This window comes from Oryctolagus cuniculus, chromosome 11, assembly GCF_051225735.1.
Source record: "Oryctolagus cuniculus isolate XC-2025 breed Fujian yellow rabbit chromosome 11, ASM5122573v1, whole genome shotgun sequence".
NCBI classification, from domain to species: Eukaryota; Metazoa; Chordata; class Mammalia; order Lagomorpha; family Leporidae; genus Oryctolagus; species Oryctolagus cuniculus.
The window spans coordinates 107,188,389-107,207,899 of record NC_142877.1 but is presented as its reverse complement, the minus strand read 5'-3'; the positions used below and the strand labels follow the sequence as shown (position 1 = coordinate 107,207,899).

General features: G+C 48.6%; 1 protein-coding gene across 1 annotated transcript in view; it reads right to left on the bottom strand.

Annotated features, from left to right (window-relative positions):
• Nucleotides 1-231: 231 nt before the first annotated feature.
• TXNRD1 (thioredoxin reductase 1) overlaps nt 232-19,511 on the bottom strand; it is a 130,238-nt gene continuing 110,958 nt past the window's right edge. The window contains 3 exon segments of the mRNA NM_001256962.3: nt 232-2,055; nt 12,861-12,995; nt 17,636-17,731. Coding sequence (NP_001243891.1) covers nt 1,987-2,055; nt 12,861-12,995; nt 17,636-17,731 — 300 coding nt within the window. The 3' untranslated portion in view covers nt 232-1,986.

The window sequence follows — 19,511 nt, the reverse complement described above, 5'->3', positions numbered from 1 at the left end:
TCAGTGGAGTGGGGGTGGTTCTGCCACCCTCCAGACCAAGACTTACAGACCAGATCAGGACAGGCTGAAAGGGGAACTGGAGAAGCCACCAACGCCGCACCCTGAACGTCAGCAGACAAGGCCGGGTGGAACCCCACAACGCCACCCAAGCTCAGCGGCAGTGAGCTCGCTCCACCTTGAGGGCTCCTGCCAAGAACCCCAAGACCTCCACTCAGTAACAAGGCACACACGTGGCTATTAAAACCTTTTACTCTTTCACATTGTCTTCATTTTTTCCAGAATATTCATAACAAAAATACATGGAATTTAGTATGAGTTTCAGGACACTGGGTGACAACGGAACTTAAACAAGACATGACTATGAAATATCATCCTTCTTGCGGGGGCAAAACTTTCCAATCCACTGAGCCAGGATCCCACTCGATGAGGCCCCGCCACCTCATGCTGCCTCGGATTCTAACTTCAGAGACTGGCAAATGTGGAGGAACAAAAATTTTTTTTTAAATAAAGTAAGACCAAACACAGCCAATCGCAATTCCCCTCTCAAGTTCCCCTTCCCTTGGCTTCTTCAGCTGCCCAGATGGGATGAGGGCATGGGGCAGGGCTCTCTGCTGACCAAACACCAGGCAGACGCGTGGGTTTCCTGAAGTGGCTCAAAACACAACCACCTGGTGCTGTGGCTGAGCAGGGCAGGAGGCAGGGAGAGGGGATGACAGAGCTGCTGGCCGGAGGCCTGGTGTCCACAGTGCACGGTCAACATGCAGCTCCCAGGGACAGAGACGACGGCCGCAGTGTAACCCTCAGCCAGCACGTTTGCACAGAGCCCTCTAACTGGGGAATGAACACTCTGCAGTAAAACAAGTGGAGCAGAACAGCACGGAGGCTTCTGCTAAAACTCCACCAGGAACAGACGTTCGTCAGCACAGAGAGCCAAAACCACTTGGTTTTAACATGAAAATCCTTCACATCACCTGTGTTCAAAAATAGCAACAATAATTTATGATAGCAACAGCTTCCTTAAAAAAGTTAATACAATCCCAAGTGTGGGAAGACCTGGTTTCTTATGGATGTGGTTCTTAGGGAAGGGATCGATCACCATGACACACACAAAATAAAGTCCCGGTATTCTATGCTTTTAGCTTACAGCTAAAGCCACCCTCCAAAAGGTTTTAAATTAGTGTTTTCCATTGCCAAGTATCTCAGCTCACACAGACCAACATGTAATACACCAAGTAATAAATAAAATGAGACATTTACTGCTTCCCCTCAACCTCAGACACCACCGAGTCTCCCCGGAAATTCTGAGCAATGGAAAATCACTTCAGCCAGGTGGCCCAGCAGCCACTTCCCTTCCCACCGAGTCGGATCACGGCTGGTGGTGGAGCACACGGGGGCAGAGGCAGCCGTGGACCTCTGTGCTCTGGATACACGCGAGTCCCTTCTGCCCACAAGAGAGCTCTCTCACGGGACAAGCTGTGGCCTCTGAGTGAGCCAACACACCCCTTCCGTGCCAGACACAGAATCTGGATACTTTAGCCACACACTGCTTTGGGAGAAAAACTGAATGCTAACATTTTTTCATTTCTAGTATCATTGACATCATGGGGGGTAAAAAAGAAGATAATCAACATGACAAAGTCTGACGACGAGAATCAGGAAATCCACGAAGGAAAGATGGCGCTAAAACTGATTTGACAGCTCTTCCATCACTGCCCACCACGTAGGCTTGAGGCTCGTGACTTCATGGACGCACGCTTTGATGCACTGCCAAAGGCCAGTTTCGAGTCTGTTACGGTAACCCCAGTGTGACGCTGCCTGCCTTCCTCTCACCACCCTCTGCCCGTAAGATCCAAGGGGTTCCTGGGTGGTGGTAAGCACAGCACCTGAACAGGTGCCAAGAGAACCATCCCAAAAACTTCGTCTTGGATTTGGGCAAGGAACCAAGTTAGTGGTCTGGAGTCTTGGCGACAGCATCCACACTGGGGCTTAACCTCAGCAGCCAGCCTGCAGGATGTCGCCCCCGGAGCGCTTGGTCACCGACAGCGTCGTGAATACCTGCAGGGGAAGAGAAAGGGCGACGTGTTTAGACACCTGGGCTAAGGAATGAACAGGAAGGGCTTCAGGTAACACAACACATGCTGAGAATGACAAAGGTGACTCCTTTAGACAGACAGACACGTCATCTCCAGAGGACAGTGGGAAAACCGCGAGAGCAACAACCTCTGTTAGAGCCTATGAAGATTTTTATTAGAATGACAGCGACGGTAGCAAGTCAGTTACCCTAGCTGCTTGTCAACTCTTTGAAAGAAATTCTTCCTGAAATACTCTGAAAACAGGAAGGTGTGAGGTCACTGCTAGCCACACCCACATGCACCCACACTGGTAGAATCCGTCCCCCCATCCTCCTCCTGATGGCCTTCTCCCCTAACTAGTGCTTATTATTCTTGTGTATTTCTTCCTGTAATTTTTTGTAGTTTTAAACAGCAAGACTCTGTGTGTGTGTGTATAAATACACGTATATATACACACATAAATATATATATTCAAGATTTATTTATTTGAAAGGCAGAAATACAGAGAAAGAAGCAGGGGGAGGGACAGAAGGAGGGAGGGAGAGAGACAGAGAGAGAGAAAGAGAGAGACAGAGAGAAAGAAAGAAAGATTGATTCTGTCTGCTGGTTCACTCTCCAAATGGCCACAACAGCTAGGGCTGGGCCAGGCCGAAGTCAGGAGTTTCTTCTGGGTCTCCTATGTGGGTACTTGGGCCATCTGCTGCTGCTGTCCAAGGCGCATTAGCAGAGAGTTGGATTGGAAATACAGTAGCCAGAACTCAAACTGGCACCCATATGGGACTCTTTGCCACAGTGTCAGCCCCCAGTTTTTTTTTTGTTTTGTTTTGTTTTGTTTTTTGTTTTGTTTTTTTACAGGCAGAGTGGACAGTGAGAGAGAGAGAGACAGAGAGAGAAAGGTCTTCCTTTACCGTTGATTCACCCTCCAATAGCCGCTGCACTGCGCTGATCCGAAGCCCAGAGCCAGGCGCTTCTCCTGGTCTCCCATGCGGGTGCAGGGCCCAAGGACTTGGGCCATCCTCCACTGCACTCCCGAGCCCCCAGTTCTTACGCTCTCTGCTATACCCTTTCTTGGCTCCATCCTGTAGTTCTGTAATTTACCATATGCTACAAAAAGCTCTGGTTCCTGTCCCAGCTGCTGCTCCACTTCTGATCCAGTTCTCTGCTTATGGCCTGGGAAAGGAGTAGATGGTCCAAGTGATTGGGGCCCTGAGCCCAAGTGGGAGACTCGGAGGAGGCTCCTGGTCTCCTGGTTTCAGATCAGCCCAGCTCCAGCTGTTGCAACCATTTGAGGAGTGAGCCAGCAGATGGAACACCTTTCATTCTGTCTCTCCCTATCTGTAACTCTGCCTCTCAAATAGATAAATAAAACCTTAAAAAAATAAGCAAACAGATTTTGGGGGCAGGTGTTTAGCCTATCAGTAAAGGTGCTGGTTAAGATGCCTATGTGTCATGAACAAAGTTTCTGGGTTTGATCTGGGCCAGGCTCCTGGTTTGAGCTCCTGACTCCAGCTTCCAAGGATGGCTCGAGCAGCTGGGTCCCTGCCACCCAGGTAGAATAACTGGACCGAGTTACTGGTCCCAACTTTGGCCCCAGCCCAGCCTCAGCTGATGCAGGCATCTGGAGTAGTGAAACAGGGAATGGAGGCTGTGTCTCACTCAAATAAATTTTTTTAAATGAATAAAAACTAAAACTACATGTCCATTCCTGGCCTAACAGAGTAATTGGTACGGAACAGGCTCTGCCCCATCCTTTACCACTCAGAAAACTGGAGATTACGTGACAAGGATTTTCTACGTGCGACAACAGGTGACAGGCTGTAATTCCCACAGGAGGCCAGATGAGCCTTCAGTGGGCCTAGCTTTCCACCCAGAGCCATTTTTTCAGACTGATCCAGGCCAAGGACCCAAAGAGAGCAAGTCGCCCTGATGTGGAGACAGACCCAGACCGGTCAGGGTACAATGAGGCTTGGAAGCTACAATGTAAGAATTCCTGAGAAGAGAGCTACCCAGAGAAAGAGCTCCAGAAACCTGTAGGCAGGTGCCCTGGGGCTAAACACCAAGCTGTGTGCGCCCAGGAGGCTGGGGAAAACAGCAGCCAGCAAGTTGTGTACTGATCAAGTACCCAAGCCCACCCAGGGCCATTCACAGGGACATCGGAAAGCCACAACACAGGAAGAAGGCTAAACATTACTAGCCCTAGAGCAAAAGCTGCTTAAACCGAACATTCTAGAAACTTGTTGAAAACAAGCTCAAAAGGATCAAAGTGATCCACAGGACATAAACTGCTTCCCACGGACACTCAGTGCTCTTTGAAGAAGACAACAAAACCCAGGGACCCAGAACAGGTTCAAGTGCTAAAGAAAAAAAAAATCTGTCAACTTAAAACTGCACAGGCCACAAAAATATCCTTCCTGCCAAAAAGGCAAAATAAAGACATTTTCAGACAAATTAAAATGGAGCAACCCATCGCAGGCAGATCCGCAAGGAGACAGGGTGGGAGGTCTCGCGGCTGAGGGAAGGGAGCAGCAGCGCCGGCCCCTTTTTCCTGCTCAGGAAAAGCAGAGCTGCCCCCACCTGCCCGCCCTTCACCTGCACCTTCACCACTGAGGGCTCAGCGGCCCGGCTGCTCCTCCCCTGCCCGCTCCGGGATCCCACCCCCTCATGTTCTTTTCATTACATCACCTGCCGCCAGCCCTCTTTCAAGACAGAGAGACAGACAGCTTCTAGCCACTGGTTCACACCCCAAATGCCTGCCAAGGCCTCAGCAGAAGCTGGGAGCCAGGACCTCAACCCAGGTCTCCCGGTGGGTGGCCGGCTCCCAATCACTTGGGCCACCACTGCTGCCCTGCTAGGTGTGCCCTAGTAGGAACCTGGAATCAGGAGCCACAGAAGAGCCAAAGGCCGAACCCAAACCCCCAGTGTGGGATGTGGGCACCGTCAGGCTACGCCGGATGCCTGCCCCTGGATGCCTGCCCCGGCTACCCTCACCTGCTCCCTCCCCTCCGCTTCTTTCCTTGGAGTTCAGGAGGCCTCAAACTGCACTCATCTGACCTCTCCCTTCAGCCTCCTGCCATGACCACTGCCTCTTGTCCTCCCAGACAGAACCCTGAGCGGTGTCCGTGCCTGCAGCTGGCTGCCCTCGCCCAGCAGCCAGGGGTAGCTTTCTCATCTTCAGCCGAGGACACCGCCCAGACTTCCCTCCACACAGCCTCCCCCTGGCACTTCTCCGGTCTAATTCATCTCTCAACCTTTCCTTCCTCTTCTTACTACCAGAATGTGCTCTTTCCTGTCTCTTTCTATCGTGGCTGTTGGTCAGCCGTGGCAGAGATGTGTGCGGAAACACTGAGCTCCCCCAGCCCTGGGGCGGCTGCAGGCCCCGCTGCCTTCCCTGGTTACCCCAATGTGTGCAGCACAAACAGGAACATCACTCGTGTGTGTGTGGCATCAAAAGGCCAGGAAGCACCTCCCTGGCACCACCCGGATCTCCCCTTCACCAGGGACTTGCCCAAGCAGCCTCACTGAGTCGGCTACTCCCTGTAGGCACAGGAATTTGTCAATCATCAGCATCGAGTCTCCTGCGAGAAACACACTGCTAAGACTTAACCAACACCTCCTCTTGGATGCCGCTTGAAACGTCACATGTCCAACACGGAATCCTTCCACTTAATGGAGGATTAAGCTTCTCTCAGTGAATGTCATCACCACTCCTTGGTGGCTCTGGGACATGCATGCATCCAGAATTGTTACCCCTTCTATTACCATTACTGCTGGCATAGACTAAAAAAAAATCATGGCCACTTCTAATTATGCAGGCAAAGCACCAGGGATCAATTCAAAAACACCAAACAAAAGGAGAAAATGCTTTCCTGTGAGAGAAGCTTTTGGTCTGTTTTAGCCTCCGAGCAGGGACAAAGCCCTTTTCTGCGTGTTGCACGCACATATACGCACACGCCCACACACACACCATAAGCAATACAAAAAGTTCAGACACAAGTAAAGGCCAGAAGAAAACATGGACAACTCACACCCGCAAAAATCAGTTACAGTAAGAGGTTCATCTTTGTTAGGAGTGTCAGGTGAAAGTCCTCAAAACAGTTATCCTTTTACACTTAGTATAAAAAAAAAATTTAATACTGAATTTTGCAACATTTTCATTAGCACCTTTTAATTTAATACTGATGATTCCATAAACTAGCAACTTTTTCTAAAAGCAATACAATTACCTTGTAGGAAGACAATGCATGATAAGGAAAACAGCTGTGTTAGGAAGATGGCACTATGGCAGTTTATAATGTACCACCACAAGTGCTCTGTGAGGCCAGCGCTGTGGCACAGCAGATTAAGCCATGGTCTGCAGTGCTGGCATCCCATATGGGTACCAATTTGAGTCCCAGCTGCTCCACTTCCAATCCAGCTAGCTCCCTGCTAATGTGCCTGGGAAAGCAGCAGAAGATGGCTCAAGTTCCTGGGCCTCTGGGCCTCTGGTACCCATGTAAGAGAAACAAAAGAAGCTCCTAGCTCCTGCCTGGCCCAGCCCTGCTCATTGCGGCCATTCGGGAAGTGAACCAGTGGATGGAAGATATCTGTGTGTGTCTCTCTGCCTCTCAAATAAACAAATAAATCTTTTGTTTTTATATAAAATGTGCTTTCTTTTGAATACTTAGAACATTCAAATACCAGGCAAATTCATAGACTTAAGTTCTGTTTCTTAGGAACTATTTGTAGACTTGTATACAAAACCAGAAACCCATTCAAAAATGGGCAAAGGTAGTAAGAGCTCTTTGCTCTTTTTTAATACTGCCAACACACATTTATATAACGAAGAAAGGAACAGATGTTTAGCTAGTAGTTCAGAAGCTTACATTCTATGCTGCAGTGTTGGGGTTTGAGTCCTTGCTCCAGCTCCTGACTCAAGCTTCCTGCTAATGTGGACCCTGGGGTAGCAGGAGTAACTGCGTCCATTCCACCCTCCTCAGAGACCTGAATCATGTTCTGGGCTCCTGGCTCCAACCCTAACCCAGCCCCAGCACTGTAGGCCTTTGGGGAATGGTATCAGTAGATGGCAGCTCTGTGTGTCTGCCTCTCAAACAATTTTTTTAAAAAATGAGCACAGGCTCCATTGCTTCTACCAACACACAGGACACTTAGAAAGGCCAAGTGCTGCTGGAGGCTTTTACTTCACAGCCTCGTATCTGGCCCTACAGGGCTCCCTCTCTTCAGAATAGGATTATGTTAATGGTTAAACAAAAAAATCCCCAAACTTCTTGCGGCTGGCACTAACATTAAGACATTTCAAATGCTCTTTCCTATTGAGCCATTCTGTCCCCATACAGTAGAGTAAATGTGATTAGTTGAAATTATGACTCAAAACTACAAGTCATCAGGAAACTGCTTCCTGCTCAGCGACTGCTGTTGCAATGTCCGGAATCACTGCTCACCATCCCATCTCACCCTGATTAGAACTCCAGCCTTACTGAGGCTCCGGGTGCCAAGACCCCTCATCATCTGGCCTCTGGTCAGTAATGAGCATTCTCCAGCTCTGAGAGCAATTCCACAAGAAAGCCCTGAGGATGCTGAATCACTCCAAAGGGCAAAGTCTTAAAGGAGGAAGCCTCAGAGCCAAAGATTGCTCAACTCCTCTTATCAGGGGGCGTGGTTCCTTCCACACTCACTCTGTAACCAACCACAGCTGGCCCCATACCACTTCAAAGCAGGGCTCAGGGTCAGTTTTTCAATTATTGTAACTTCTAATCCATCAAGAGACTGACATTTGTTAAATTCAATAAAAATGTACTAGAAAATGAAATTTTAAAAAGCATGTGCAATTAAACTTCAATTTTTTTTATTACAGCAGATCCTATCAAATTACTCATAATAAATTTCCCAACTCTTTCTTCCACATCTGTATCTTGACCTCATCAGGGACCAACCACACATATTCTATGGACCACACCGACTAGACACTATGAACTGTGGGTCCAGAAGCAAATCCAATCAATGCCTAGTGTTGAACAGAATAGAATCCCCGAGAATCCCCTACCAAACAAATGTCACTTTCCTTAGATTAAGACTTTTTAAAAATATTACCAGTTAGGGTGTTGGATTTTCAAAATCTAGCATCTAAGCAAATAGTTTATGACCAAGGTTAAAAAGAAAACACACACACACACAAATGAGTTTTCCTCCATCCCCCTCCCCCTTTGAAAAACACAGTACTGATAACCTTGTAGTCAAGCCACATCTTCTGTAGTGAAACTCCCTGGGGAATAGAGTGAGCGCCTACCAAATGCTAGGAACTCGCCTAGATGTTTTACATACACAGCATTTCTAACCAATCTTTTAACTTAGATGTTACTGTGATTTTAGTTAATATGGAAAGTAAGCTTTTAAAAAGTTGGGTCGCCCAGCCAGGTCTCACAGAGAACAATGTGCAGAATGAGATAACACTCTGTGTGTCTGTACTATACTTATGTTGTCACCAGGAAGTCACTGCTCATTTTTTATTTCTATGCCAAATACTGCAGGGTGGCCCACTGAAGTGGAGTCGTCTCCTGGATGGTGTGGGGCCCCGGGAGCTGGACTGCCTGAGCTTGAATCTCAGCTCTGCCACCACCAGGCTGGGAAACCAGGGCAAGTTCTCAACTTCTCCGTTCTCGTTCTTCTTGTCTATCAAGGACTCCACTCCCACCTTCCTGGTACAGTGCTCACAAGGACTAGTAAGTCGATGGGTGGAGAGCCCCGTGGCTAGCACACAGCAAACCCTAGCAGAGAATCACTGCTCTTCCCCCAGACAGGCTCTTGCTCTATCCCTTCTCACTTCAGGCCACAAACCTGAGTCCTTCTGGGTAAGCCCCCTTTCCCAGCTTCAGTCGACTGGAGAAACTAGGAGCTCCGTCTGAGACACACCACTGCCCCTCCATTGCCACAACCCTCCTCTCCTCCTCTTTTATCAGCCACCTGACAGGCTCACCACCTTCAGCTGCTCTCAGTGTAGCTGGGGTCCTTCTCTGGACCTCGCTCATATCACGTTGCTCGCTGCTTGAAAACTCTCTGCAGGACTCCAATGCCCCACAGGGATCCCAGGCCACGACTTAGCCTCCTACTTTCCCAGCATGGTTTCTTACCTCTCCCTAAACTCTCCCAGCTACTGCGAGGTATCTTCAGGTCTCTGAATGAACCACGCTCCCCTCTTCCTACACCTTTGCTCCCTCTGACTGGCTCACACCAGCTGCTCTGGTCTCAAGGAAGACTGACCTCCTGCATCACCATGTGTATATATCACATGTGGATCTTTGCAATATGTGATGTGATATATACACATGTGATCTTCATCCCTGGTTGCTGGCAATACCTGTCATTTCCTGAGTGGTAAGAGAGAAACATTTTTTAATGGTCATTATATGCTCCTTTCAAACACAGCCAAGGTTGTGCTTACGAGGTGACTTCTGGGGGGCCCTGAGATGGCTCCAGGATGGGGGTTACCATCCCCTGGTTTCCAGGAGAGCAAACGGGGGTCCCAGTACTGGAACTCAGACCCATTGCCATTCTTCAACCTCCGGGAAGGTGACAAGGCTGGAAACTGAGTTAACAACTATTGGCTGATGATGAATCAATCATGCTTAAGATAACGGGCACACCACAGAACCCTCTAACGGCAGTGGTTTGGAGAACTCCCAGGTTGAACTCCGAGGTTCTGGGAAGGTGGCACATCCAGGGAGGGCATGGAAGCTCTGCACCCCTCTCCACCCCATCCTGCCCTGTGTGCCTCTTCCATCCGGCCATTCCCAAGCTGTAGCCTTCTTAGTAAACCAGTAAATGCAAGTAAGGTGTTTTCCTGAGCTGTGTGAGCCATTCTAGGAATGTACTGAACCTGACAAAGGGTCATAAGAACCCTCTGACTTTTTAGCTGAGTGTTCAAAAGTGCAGCCTGGACTTGAGGCTGGCATCCAAGTGAAGACAAGCCTGCAGGTCTTGAGTCCCTCACTTGTGGGGTCTGATGCTAAGTCCAGGCAGTGTGAGAACCAACACTGTAGGGCAGGTCCCAGCTGGTGTCTGGACAGGGATGCATGTGTCTGACACACTTCCTGTCAGAAGCATTTTATGAGTAAAAAGAGATAGGAAGAACCTCTGGGGTGCTGGGTGTGCCCAGTGCAGTCCTAGGAAGTCGTTGCACTTTCGCTCATCTGCCTACCTCTCTTCAGCTTGTCTTACATCCTCTGCTGGATCCTCAGTGCCCGGGACAGAGCTATGCACACAGCTTTGCAACAAACATGTTCACAGAGTACTCTATCTTGTTCATCAGTCACCACCCCAGGAAATTTTTAAAAATCCAAGTCCCATCAAAGTGTCAAAACACTCAGCCTCTGGGCTTCAGAGTCCTAAGGGGACCAACAGAGGGAGATGCACTGTGGCCAACATGACAGAAACACCAAGGGGAGCAGGCCAGGGGCTTCAGGGGACATTCTGCTCTTCTGCACATCATCCCGTCCAGCTGGCAGTGAGTCTGCTGCTGCTGTGTTCGTCACTGCTGGGTGACAGGGCACTGCAACCAAGCAAGGTGCATGGAGTCCCGCAAGCAAGCAGCCCTGTTCTCCACCAGCCTGCTCACAACTGACTTCCAACCGCAAATTAGACTCTCAATTGCGGCAGTTTGTATCTTGGGACTGGTATCTGATTTTTACAAAATCAGCTAATTTATGTAAGAGGCAGAAGACACAGCTCCCTTCCACTGGTTCACTCCCCAGTTGCCCCCAAACAGATGAGGCCATGGCCAGGAGCCAGGAACACAATCCAGGTAGCAGGAACCCAACTGTTTAAGCCATCACTGCTGCTCCCCAGGGTCTGCAATGGGAAGCAGCTGCAGTCAGGAGCCAGAAACTGAAGCCAGGTACTCCAACACGAGCTGTGGGAGTCTTAACCGAGACTGAAAGCCTACTCCTAAATTTTTAAATATACTCATTGTAGTGGGTGGAGCTGTGTCTCCTCAAAGGTTTAAGTCCTAACACTAGTACCTGTGAATGTGACCTTATTTAGAAACAGGGTCTGTCTCTTCAGATGTATTAAGTTAGAATGAGGTCACAGTGGACTGGAGCAGGCCCCGATCCAACGACCGGTGCTCTTGTAAGAAGATGGGGTAGTCACGAGCCACGTCCCACATCTTAGAAGTGTCTCAGTTTGGTTCCTGGCTCAGGCTCCTCAATCAGTTTCCTGCCAATGCAGACCCTGGAAGGCAATGGTGATGGGGGAAGTGACTGGGTTCCTGCCACCACATAGGAGATCTGTGTTCCCAGTGCCTTGCTTCAGGTCCAGTGGGGGTCATTTGGGGCATTTAGGGAGTGGACTAGTGGATAGGAACTCGGTCTCTGCTTTCTGTCTCCCTGCCTCTCAAATAAGCAAAAAAGTAAAAAAAGAAAAGATAGGGAAACTTGGACACAGACACACAGGAGATGGGGCCGTGTGAAGACTGGGGCTAAGAATGAAGCGATGCATCTACAAGCCAAGGATTTCCAGGAGCAACAAGAAGACACAAGAGGCGAAGATTCCTCCCCAGAGCCTCTGGAGGAAGCATGGCACTCAAAAAAGGGAAGCTAAGTGCTCCTTCCCTGAGCACGCAGTGGGAGTCACTGCACTGAATAAAAGACCTCTCACACACATATATATAAAAATATATTTTTTTTGACAGGCAGAGTTAGACAGTGAGAGAGAGAGAGACAGAGAGAAAGGTCTTCCTTTTCCCGTTGGTTCACCCCCTAAGTGGTTGCTACGGCTGGCGCATTGCAGCCGGCATGCTGCGCCTACCCGAAGCCTCCCCAGTGCTTATGTTATGTACTTTTTGTCCTTTACAAAGACAACAGCTTTCTAGGAACAAGGTGCATCCACCTCATGCAGGTACAGGTAATACAGTGGAGGGCAGCACTCCTACTCAGAGAGAAGGCAGAGCCAAGGGAGGCTGAGACACTTCCCTGTCTCTCAGAGCTGGCAGGTCACAAGCTCAGCAAAGAGTGGTCGTGCAGGGCCAACCATGACCAATCAGTTTTCAAGCCACTGAATGAAATCTGACACAAATGTGCACATGAGCGTGTATTTATGTACGCGCACGTGCCTGCAACCACCAGCGTGCACTGTGGAAACCACTGACCATGGTAAACAAAAGCAATTTCCAGCTCCACACCGCAGCTGGTAGGCTAGGGGATGCCTCCCTCCAACCTTCACCATCTTCTCCAATGTGAACACACTTTTGGTTTTTCATCCTGATGCAGCGCTAAAAACGATCAACTCTTGAATGATCACTGAAGCAAAGAAACACTGACACCCAGAGGCCTAGACTGGTTGATTTCCAGTTCTACCACCATTTGCTTGACCTCTTGAAAGCATCACTTTTAAATCTCATTCTTTGATACCAAAAGAGGCAGACATCTCCACTTAGCCTTCAGGGAGGCCCAGAGTACCTGGTAACAACTAAGGCTCCTTCTGCCTACGAATGACATTAACTAACTGCTGTGAGAACCACTCAGAAGACATGACACTCAAGGATTAAAGTCCTATCTCTGTAAGTCACTCTCAGAATTTTTGCCACTTCGGGGCATGATAGAGGCTTCCAATCCATACTGGGAACTATTCACATGTGAAAGAGGGAAAGCTGTCTTTAGCGTCAGCGTCGTCTCTGGAGGTGTTCTCAGTCATTCTCACAGGGTCAGGAGATACAGAAGCAGCTCCAGTTCAGCAGGAGGAGCACTGGCGTCACACTCCTCCATCGGCCCCTCACACTGGGAGGCGCAAGTGACCTACCTCTGCACAGACAGGGTGGATTCCAATGGTGCTGTCCAGCTGGGTTTTGGTCAGTCCACACTTGAGTGCAGCTGCGAAGCCCTGTGTGACTTCTCCAGCGTTTGGACCCAGTACATGGAAGCCCACAACTCGTTCCTAACATGGAAAACAAAGTAATACGATTAAGTTGGTTTTTCCCTCATCTCAGCCTACAGAGCCTATTCTATTCCCCCCAGTCTGTTCTGAAAACCCATCCAGACATGGACAATGCATCCTGCCTGTGGGGAGCAACTGGGAGCAACTCGGACTAGACTAAGTTACTGGAATTAAGACTTATTCTATGCATCTGCTCTCCCACAATATGGCGCTGGGAGAGGAGAAAACAGCTTCTACGCAGCTGCCTCCAGTTCAACCAATAAACAGCAGGACCTGCTCCTGATTGGAGGAGAGCAGCGTACTCGGCGTGTGGGCAGCCGAGTTGGGATTGGTGGAAGAGGACTATAAAGGAGGAGAGAGACAACATGCACCAGGAACATCTATCCGAATAACACCTGTGCCGCTCCCCCGCAGAAGTGGGGAAAGTGGCAGGGGGAACCGCCCCTCCACGGAGGTGGAGGGACCGTAGCCAACCCGTGAAGAACCAGCAGCAAACTCGGGAAGGGCCGAGCAGACGAAAGAACAGCGCAGGGTCCTGTGTCGTTCCTCCACGAAGACGGGGAGCGACATAATGGTGCCGTGACTCGGATATGAAGCCTAGGCAGGGTTTAGTGTCGTTCCTCCATGAAGAGGGGGAGCGACACTTGCCGAAGCCTGTTCAGGCTTAACACTCCCTTACACGGGCCAACACAGGGAACACGATGGAAAAAGACAAAAGTGGGCTATGTGTGATGACAAGGCCCAATATGAAATGTCGACACATCTGCAGCTCCTCTACCACCAAAGTGTTCTGGAAAACGCTACTGGAGGGCGGTGGTGTCCCACTGTCCTCTATCTGGTGTCTCAGCTCAGAAACTCTGCTATGGCTGTGACAATGGGAAGCAATGACTCTAGTGAAAAAGATCATGGTTTTGGGGGTAGAAAAAAGTCTGATGTGTTCTACTGTTCAGTTCAGATTTTCAGGGCTGCGAGGAGCCAGACTGGTGAGTCCCAGATCCTCGTAACAGCCAAGGCAGTTCCGGCAATGGGTACAGAGCTCATCCAAGGCTCCATCGCTGCCTGGAAGCAGTCAGAACGCTCATTGTGCTGCCAACTACTGGGAGAGACCCAATCAAGGTGGACAATCAAGGTTTTGCAGTATAGATGTCTGGCTGTATGAAGAACCACCACAAAGCACTTTAAAATATACCAGGAATTTTATGTAATAATCTGAAAAGACCTCAAGAGAGTTAAAAAAAATTGGGCTGTTGGGGCTCTATTTTCTGAGAATGACACTCAAGCCATAATACACAGTAAAATGGTGATCAGAACACAGCAGGTGGGAAACCTAATACGGGCAGGAGAGCCGCCCCAACTCTAGAACAGGCTGGCCTCGGGGAGGGGATGAATACAAAACACTGCACTGTACACAGTAAGGGTAAGAGCAGGGAGGTGGCCCAGAACTGCACACCAACTCTGTCCTTAACCTGGCAAACGATCTGGGCACAACTATTCACCTTCTACCCACTTCAGTTTACTCAGCTGTAAAATGGGCTTAGCAACAAGCAGTACACACCTCGCAGGACTATGTGACATGAATTACGAATGTAGCATGTATTAAAAAGTTAAAACGTGCTAAAGTAGACATCTAAGTAGAACTTGGTACATAAAAAGTGCTTGGTAAATAGAACTATAAATTGCATATGTGATGGGTTCTCATTGAGGTTGTCAGAACAATGTTCTGAGGTTATGAGACCAAAGTTCTCAGGTAAGCACAAAGAAAATGGTAATGTTCAGCTCATCTGGATGGTAGGATTTATTTATTATTTGTTTACTTATTTATCTTGAAAGGCAGAGCAACAGAGTAAGAAAGAAGAGATCTTCCATCTACTGGTTCACTCACCAAATGCCCACAACAACCAGTGTTAGGTCAGGCAGAAGCAACAGGCCAGGAATCCCATCTGCATCCCTCACACAGGTGGCAGAGACCCAAGGACCCGAGCCGTCACCTGCTGCCTCCCAGGGTGTGCATTAGCAGAAAGGTGGAATGGAGAGCATAGCCAGGACTCAATCCCATGTACTCTGATATGGGATGCAGGGGTCCCAAGCAACAGCTCAATCCACTGCACCGCAGACCCACCCCTATATATATTTTAAATTTTTTATGTGGGGAAAAAACCACATAGAACAGGAAGAAAATCCAGCAGATAATAAACATTGTGAGCATCACTTAAAATCAAGGACATTCAGGCTTCACTATGAGGTTGGCTGGCTGATTCAGCATGAATAAGGCATGATTCAAGGACAGCCAAACCCCAAAGACATGCGTTTGTCTTGGATTGCTCATGATAGAAGAACAACGACAAGGGGCCAGTGCTGTGGTGGAGCAGGTAAAGCCTAGCCTGCAATGCTGGCATCCCATTTGGGCACCAGTTTCAGTCCTGGCTGCTCCTCTTCAGATCCAGCTCCCTGCTACTGCAGCCTGGGAAGACAGCGGAGGATGGCCAAGTGCTTGGGCCCCTGCCACCTATGTGGGAGACCCAAATGAAGCTCCTGGTTTCAGCCTGGCCTAGGCCTGGCCGTTGTGGCCATTTGGGGAATGAACCAGTGGATGGAAAATCTCTGTCTCTGTCTCTCCTCCTAATTCTGACTTTCAAACAAATAAATCTTTAAAAATAAAAGAAAAAAAAAAGGCAATGATAAGCATAGTCCTTTTTACTATCTTTGCCTACAAAAGTGATTTAAAACTTAGGACCCTCAACTATTTTAGTCAAGACAGGTTTACTGCTAGTGAGGGAAAAGGTCAAAGTCACTACATATGGTTAAAATGGGCTTTCTTGGGCCGGCGCCGTGGCTCAATAAGCTAATCCTCCACCTGCAGCAGCACCAGCACCCCAGGTTCTAGTCCCGGTCGGGGCGCCGGATTCTGTCCCGGTTGCCCCTCTTCCAGGCCAGCTCTCTGCTGTGGCCCGGGAGTGCAGTGGAAGATGGTCCAAGTCCTTGGGCCCTGCACCCGCATGGGAAACCAGGAGAAGCACACAGAACTGACACCTAATGCACACTCATATCCATCCTTAGTGGTATGTCTGAAAACTCTGAGTACCATCATTCTTTTTTTAAAAAGATTTTTATTTATTTATTTATTTATTTGAGAAGTAGAGTTACAGACAGTGAGAGGGAAAGACAGAGAGAAAGGTCTTCCTTCCATTGGTTCACTCCCCAAATAGCCGTAACAGCCGAGCTGTGCCAATCTGAAGCCAGGAGCCAGGTGCTTCCTCCTGGTCTCTCATGCGGGTGCAGGGCCCAAGCACTTGGGCCATCCTCCACTGCCTTCCCGGGCCACAGCAGAGAGCTGGACTGGAAGAGGAGCAGCCCGGACTAGAACCGGCGCCCACATGGAGGACTAACCTACTGCAACACGGTGCTGGCCCCCACCATGATTCTGCACGTCAAGGGCTCAGCTGATCACGGGCCATCCTAGGATATTCATTTATTAAATGCCTCAAGGATGCCATTTTGGTAGAAGATTCAGGGAAGTGTTTCCTGAAACAGCCTGCAACGGTGCTGCTGTCTGCAGCAGGAATGTCTACACAGGACACCTGGCTTCATTACAGTGGAAGCTCAAGATAAAAACAATTTGCAGAGACAAGTGTTTGCTCAGCAGTTAAGCCACAACTTGGGACCCCTACATCCCATGCTGGAGTGCCTGGTTCCAGACCCAGCCGCCCTTCCAACCCAGCTTCCTGTTAATGCACACTCCGGGAGGCAGCAGATAATGTTTGAGTCCCTGCCACCCATCTGGGATACTTGGACTGCGTTCCATGCTCCTTGCTTGGCCTGGCCCAGCCCTGCTGCTGTGGGCATTTGGGGGATGAACCAGTGAATGGAAGACCTCTGTGTCTCTGCCTTCCAAATTAGGGGGTAGGGAGGAGGATGAGTAAATAAAATAGTAAATAACTTAAAAAATTATTAGTTTATAAGGTATTTAACATTGACATATGGATTCTTTAGCATTGTTTTTATTTTTGCTGAGGGCATTTTTGCAAAACATAACATGGCTGAAAATGTTTCATAATTTGAATATACAATGTAAGAGTATGTGTGTGTTCACACACATGTCCTGAGTTACAGCACAGAACATATCTCCTGCTGTGCTGCTGTAGTCAAAATGCCTGACAAACACTGGCTGACCCAACCCCCACTCTGCAGGTATGGAAACAAACGCCATTAGAGGTGGAGCAGTTTGCCCTCGGGCTTTGTGTAGCAGCAGGTAGGGATTCCTTACACGGGACCCACTTAAGGGCTTTTCCCATTACGCCTTTCTCGTTGGTGCCAGCTGCTGGGATCGGCCTTGCATCACTCTCATTCTTCTACTGTTCATTATTTTTAGTCAATGACTTCATTCCTCTACTATAAACACAGACAGTTCAAGCAAGTTCTGACCGCCTGCCACTCTGTGTAGGCCTTGTGTCAGAGAAGACGAGGGCAGAGTAAGTGGTGGAGCCAAGCTGCTTGCCCTCGGAGGAGAGGCGTGCGGCTGGGAGACTGGCAGGTGAAACACTGAAGGAAAGGAATGCCACCTGGACCACAAGATCAAACAGGACTACCTCTTAGACACCACAGGACATCACTGGGTAGGATTACATGAGACTGGCACTTACGTTGTCTTTGAGATTACAGACTATTTTTGCGTAACATCTGTTGTTATCTCTTGAGGGAATCGTCCATTCCAACGGCCAAAAGAAGCTATGGTAAACCTAAGAAAATACAAGCACAATTTAGACCAATTATCTGAAGGAGTATGTTTGTCAAACATTAGATACAGTAAAAGACAACGGAAGCTCTTTAATAATTATAACTTTTTTTTTTTTTTGACAGGCAGAGTGGACAGTGAGAGAGACAGAGAAAGGTCTTCCTTTGCCACAGCTGGCACACTGCAGCTGGCGCACCGCGCTGTGCCAAAGGCAGGAGCCAGGTGCTTCTCCTGGTCTCCCATGGGGTGCAGGGCCCAAGCACTTGGGCCATCCTCCACTGCACTCCCGGGCCACAGCAGAGAGCTGGCCTGGAAGAGGGGCAACCGGGACAGAATCCGGCGCCCCAACCGGGACTAGAACCTGGTGTGCCGGCGCCGCAAGGTGGAGGATTAGCCTAGTGAGCTGCGGTGCCGGCCAATAATTGTAACTTTCATTAGACAACAACATTCATGTAATAAACAGGAATCTGGTCAGACTTTAACCTCTCGCTGCCCAGCACTTTTGCTCTAAGTTCATTTCTTATTTCTCAACCTCAAAACAATAAGCCTAAAGTAATAACAAAGAAGACCAACGAATGAGAGAAAGATATAATTACTTATTGTCTTGCACCTAAAAATAACATAAAAAATTCACTACTGCCTTTTTTACCTTACAGGAATGAATATTTTGAGCAAGAAACAAATACGGTACCTGAAACAATTATACCAATTATCTAGTTCTCTTGTCTTACTGCTTCCAAAAGAATGTCTCCCTCTGGCTTTATTCACCAAAACCACAGAAGGAGGGAGGAAGGAAAGGAGAGAGAGAAGAATGAAGGATGGACAGATGACCTAACTGATGACTTGAGGGGCTATTACCCCTAGTTGCTAACTTTAGTTCAAAATGTCTATGATCAGCTACCTTTTAAAAGCACATAGATTATGAACACATACGTGTTCTTCTATATCGTCACACAATGTAAAATGGTTTCACAAATGTGGGTTACAGGGTCAACATTGTAGTGCAGTAGGTTAAGCCACTGACTACACTGCCAGTATCCCATGTGAGCGCCAGTTCAAGTCCTGGTTGCTCCACTTCCAAGTCAGCTCCCTGCTTATGTACCTGGGAAAGCAGTGGAAGATGGCCCAAGCACAGGAACCCTGGCCACCCACATGGGAGACCCAGATGAAGCTCCTGGCTTCGGCTTGGCCCAGCCCTGGCCATTTTGGCCACTTGGGGAGTGAACCGGTAGATAGAATATCTCTCTCTCTCTCTGTTTATCCCTCTAAGTTTGCTTTCAAATAAGTAAATCTTAAAAACAAAAGTGGGTTACAAAATTGAATGCATAATCATAGCACTACAACAATTAGAAAAAATGCTATTAGAGAAATTACCCTGAACTACTGAAAACTGCTGTGTAAAGACATGAGTCTTGGGGCGCTGGCTTGAGTCCCAAGTTTCTCCACTTTTAATCCAGCTCTCTGCTAATACACCTGGGAAAGCAGAGGAAGATAGCCCATGTGCTTGGGCCCCTGTCCCCACTAGGGAGACCCAGATAAAGCTCCAAGCTCCTGGCTTCGGCCTGGCCCAACCCCAGCCACTGTGGCCATTTGGAGAGTGACCCAGTGGATAGAAGATTGCTCTCTCTAATTCTTCCAAATAAATAAGTCTTCAAAAAAAGGGGTACAAGTCTGAGTAATTATTTCCGTTTCTCTCACATTTTTCAAAATATCTTTGACTCAAAAACATTACTTTTGTGATTTAAAAAAAGATTTTTAAAAAGCCAAAGAATGCCTGTCAAGAA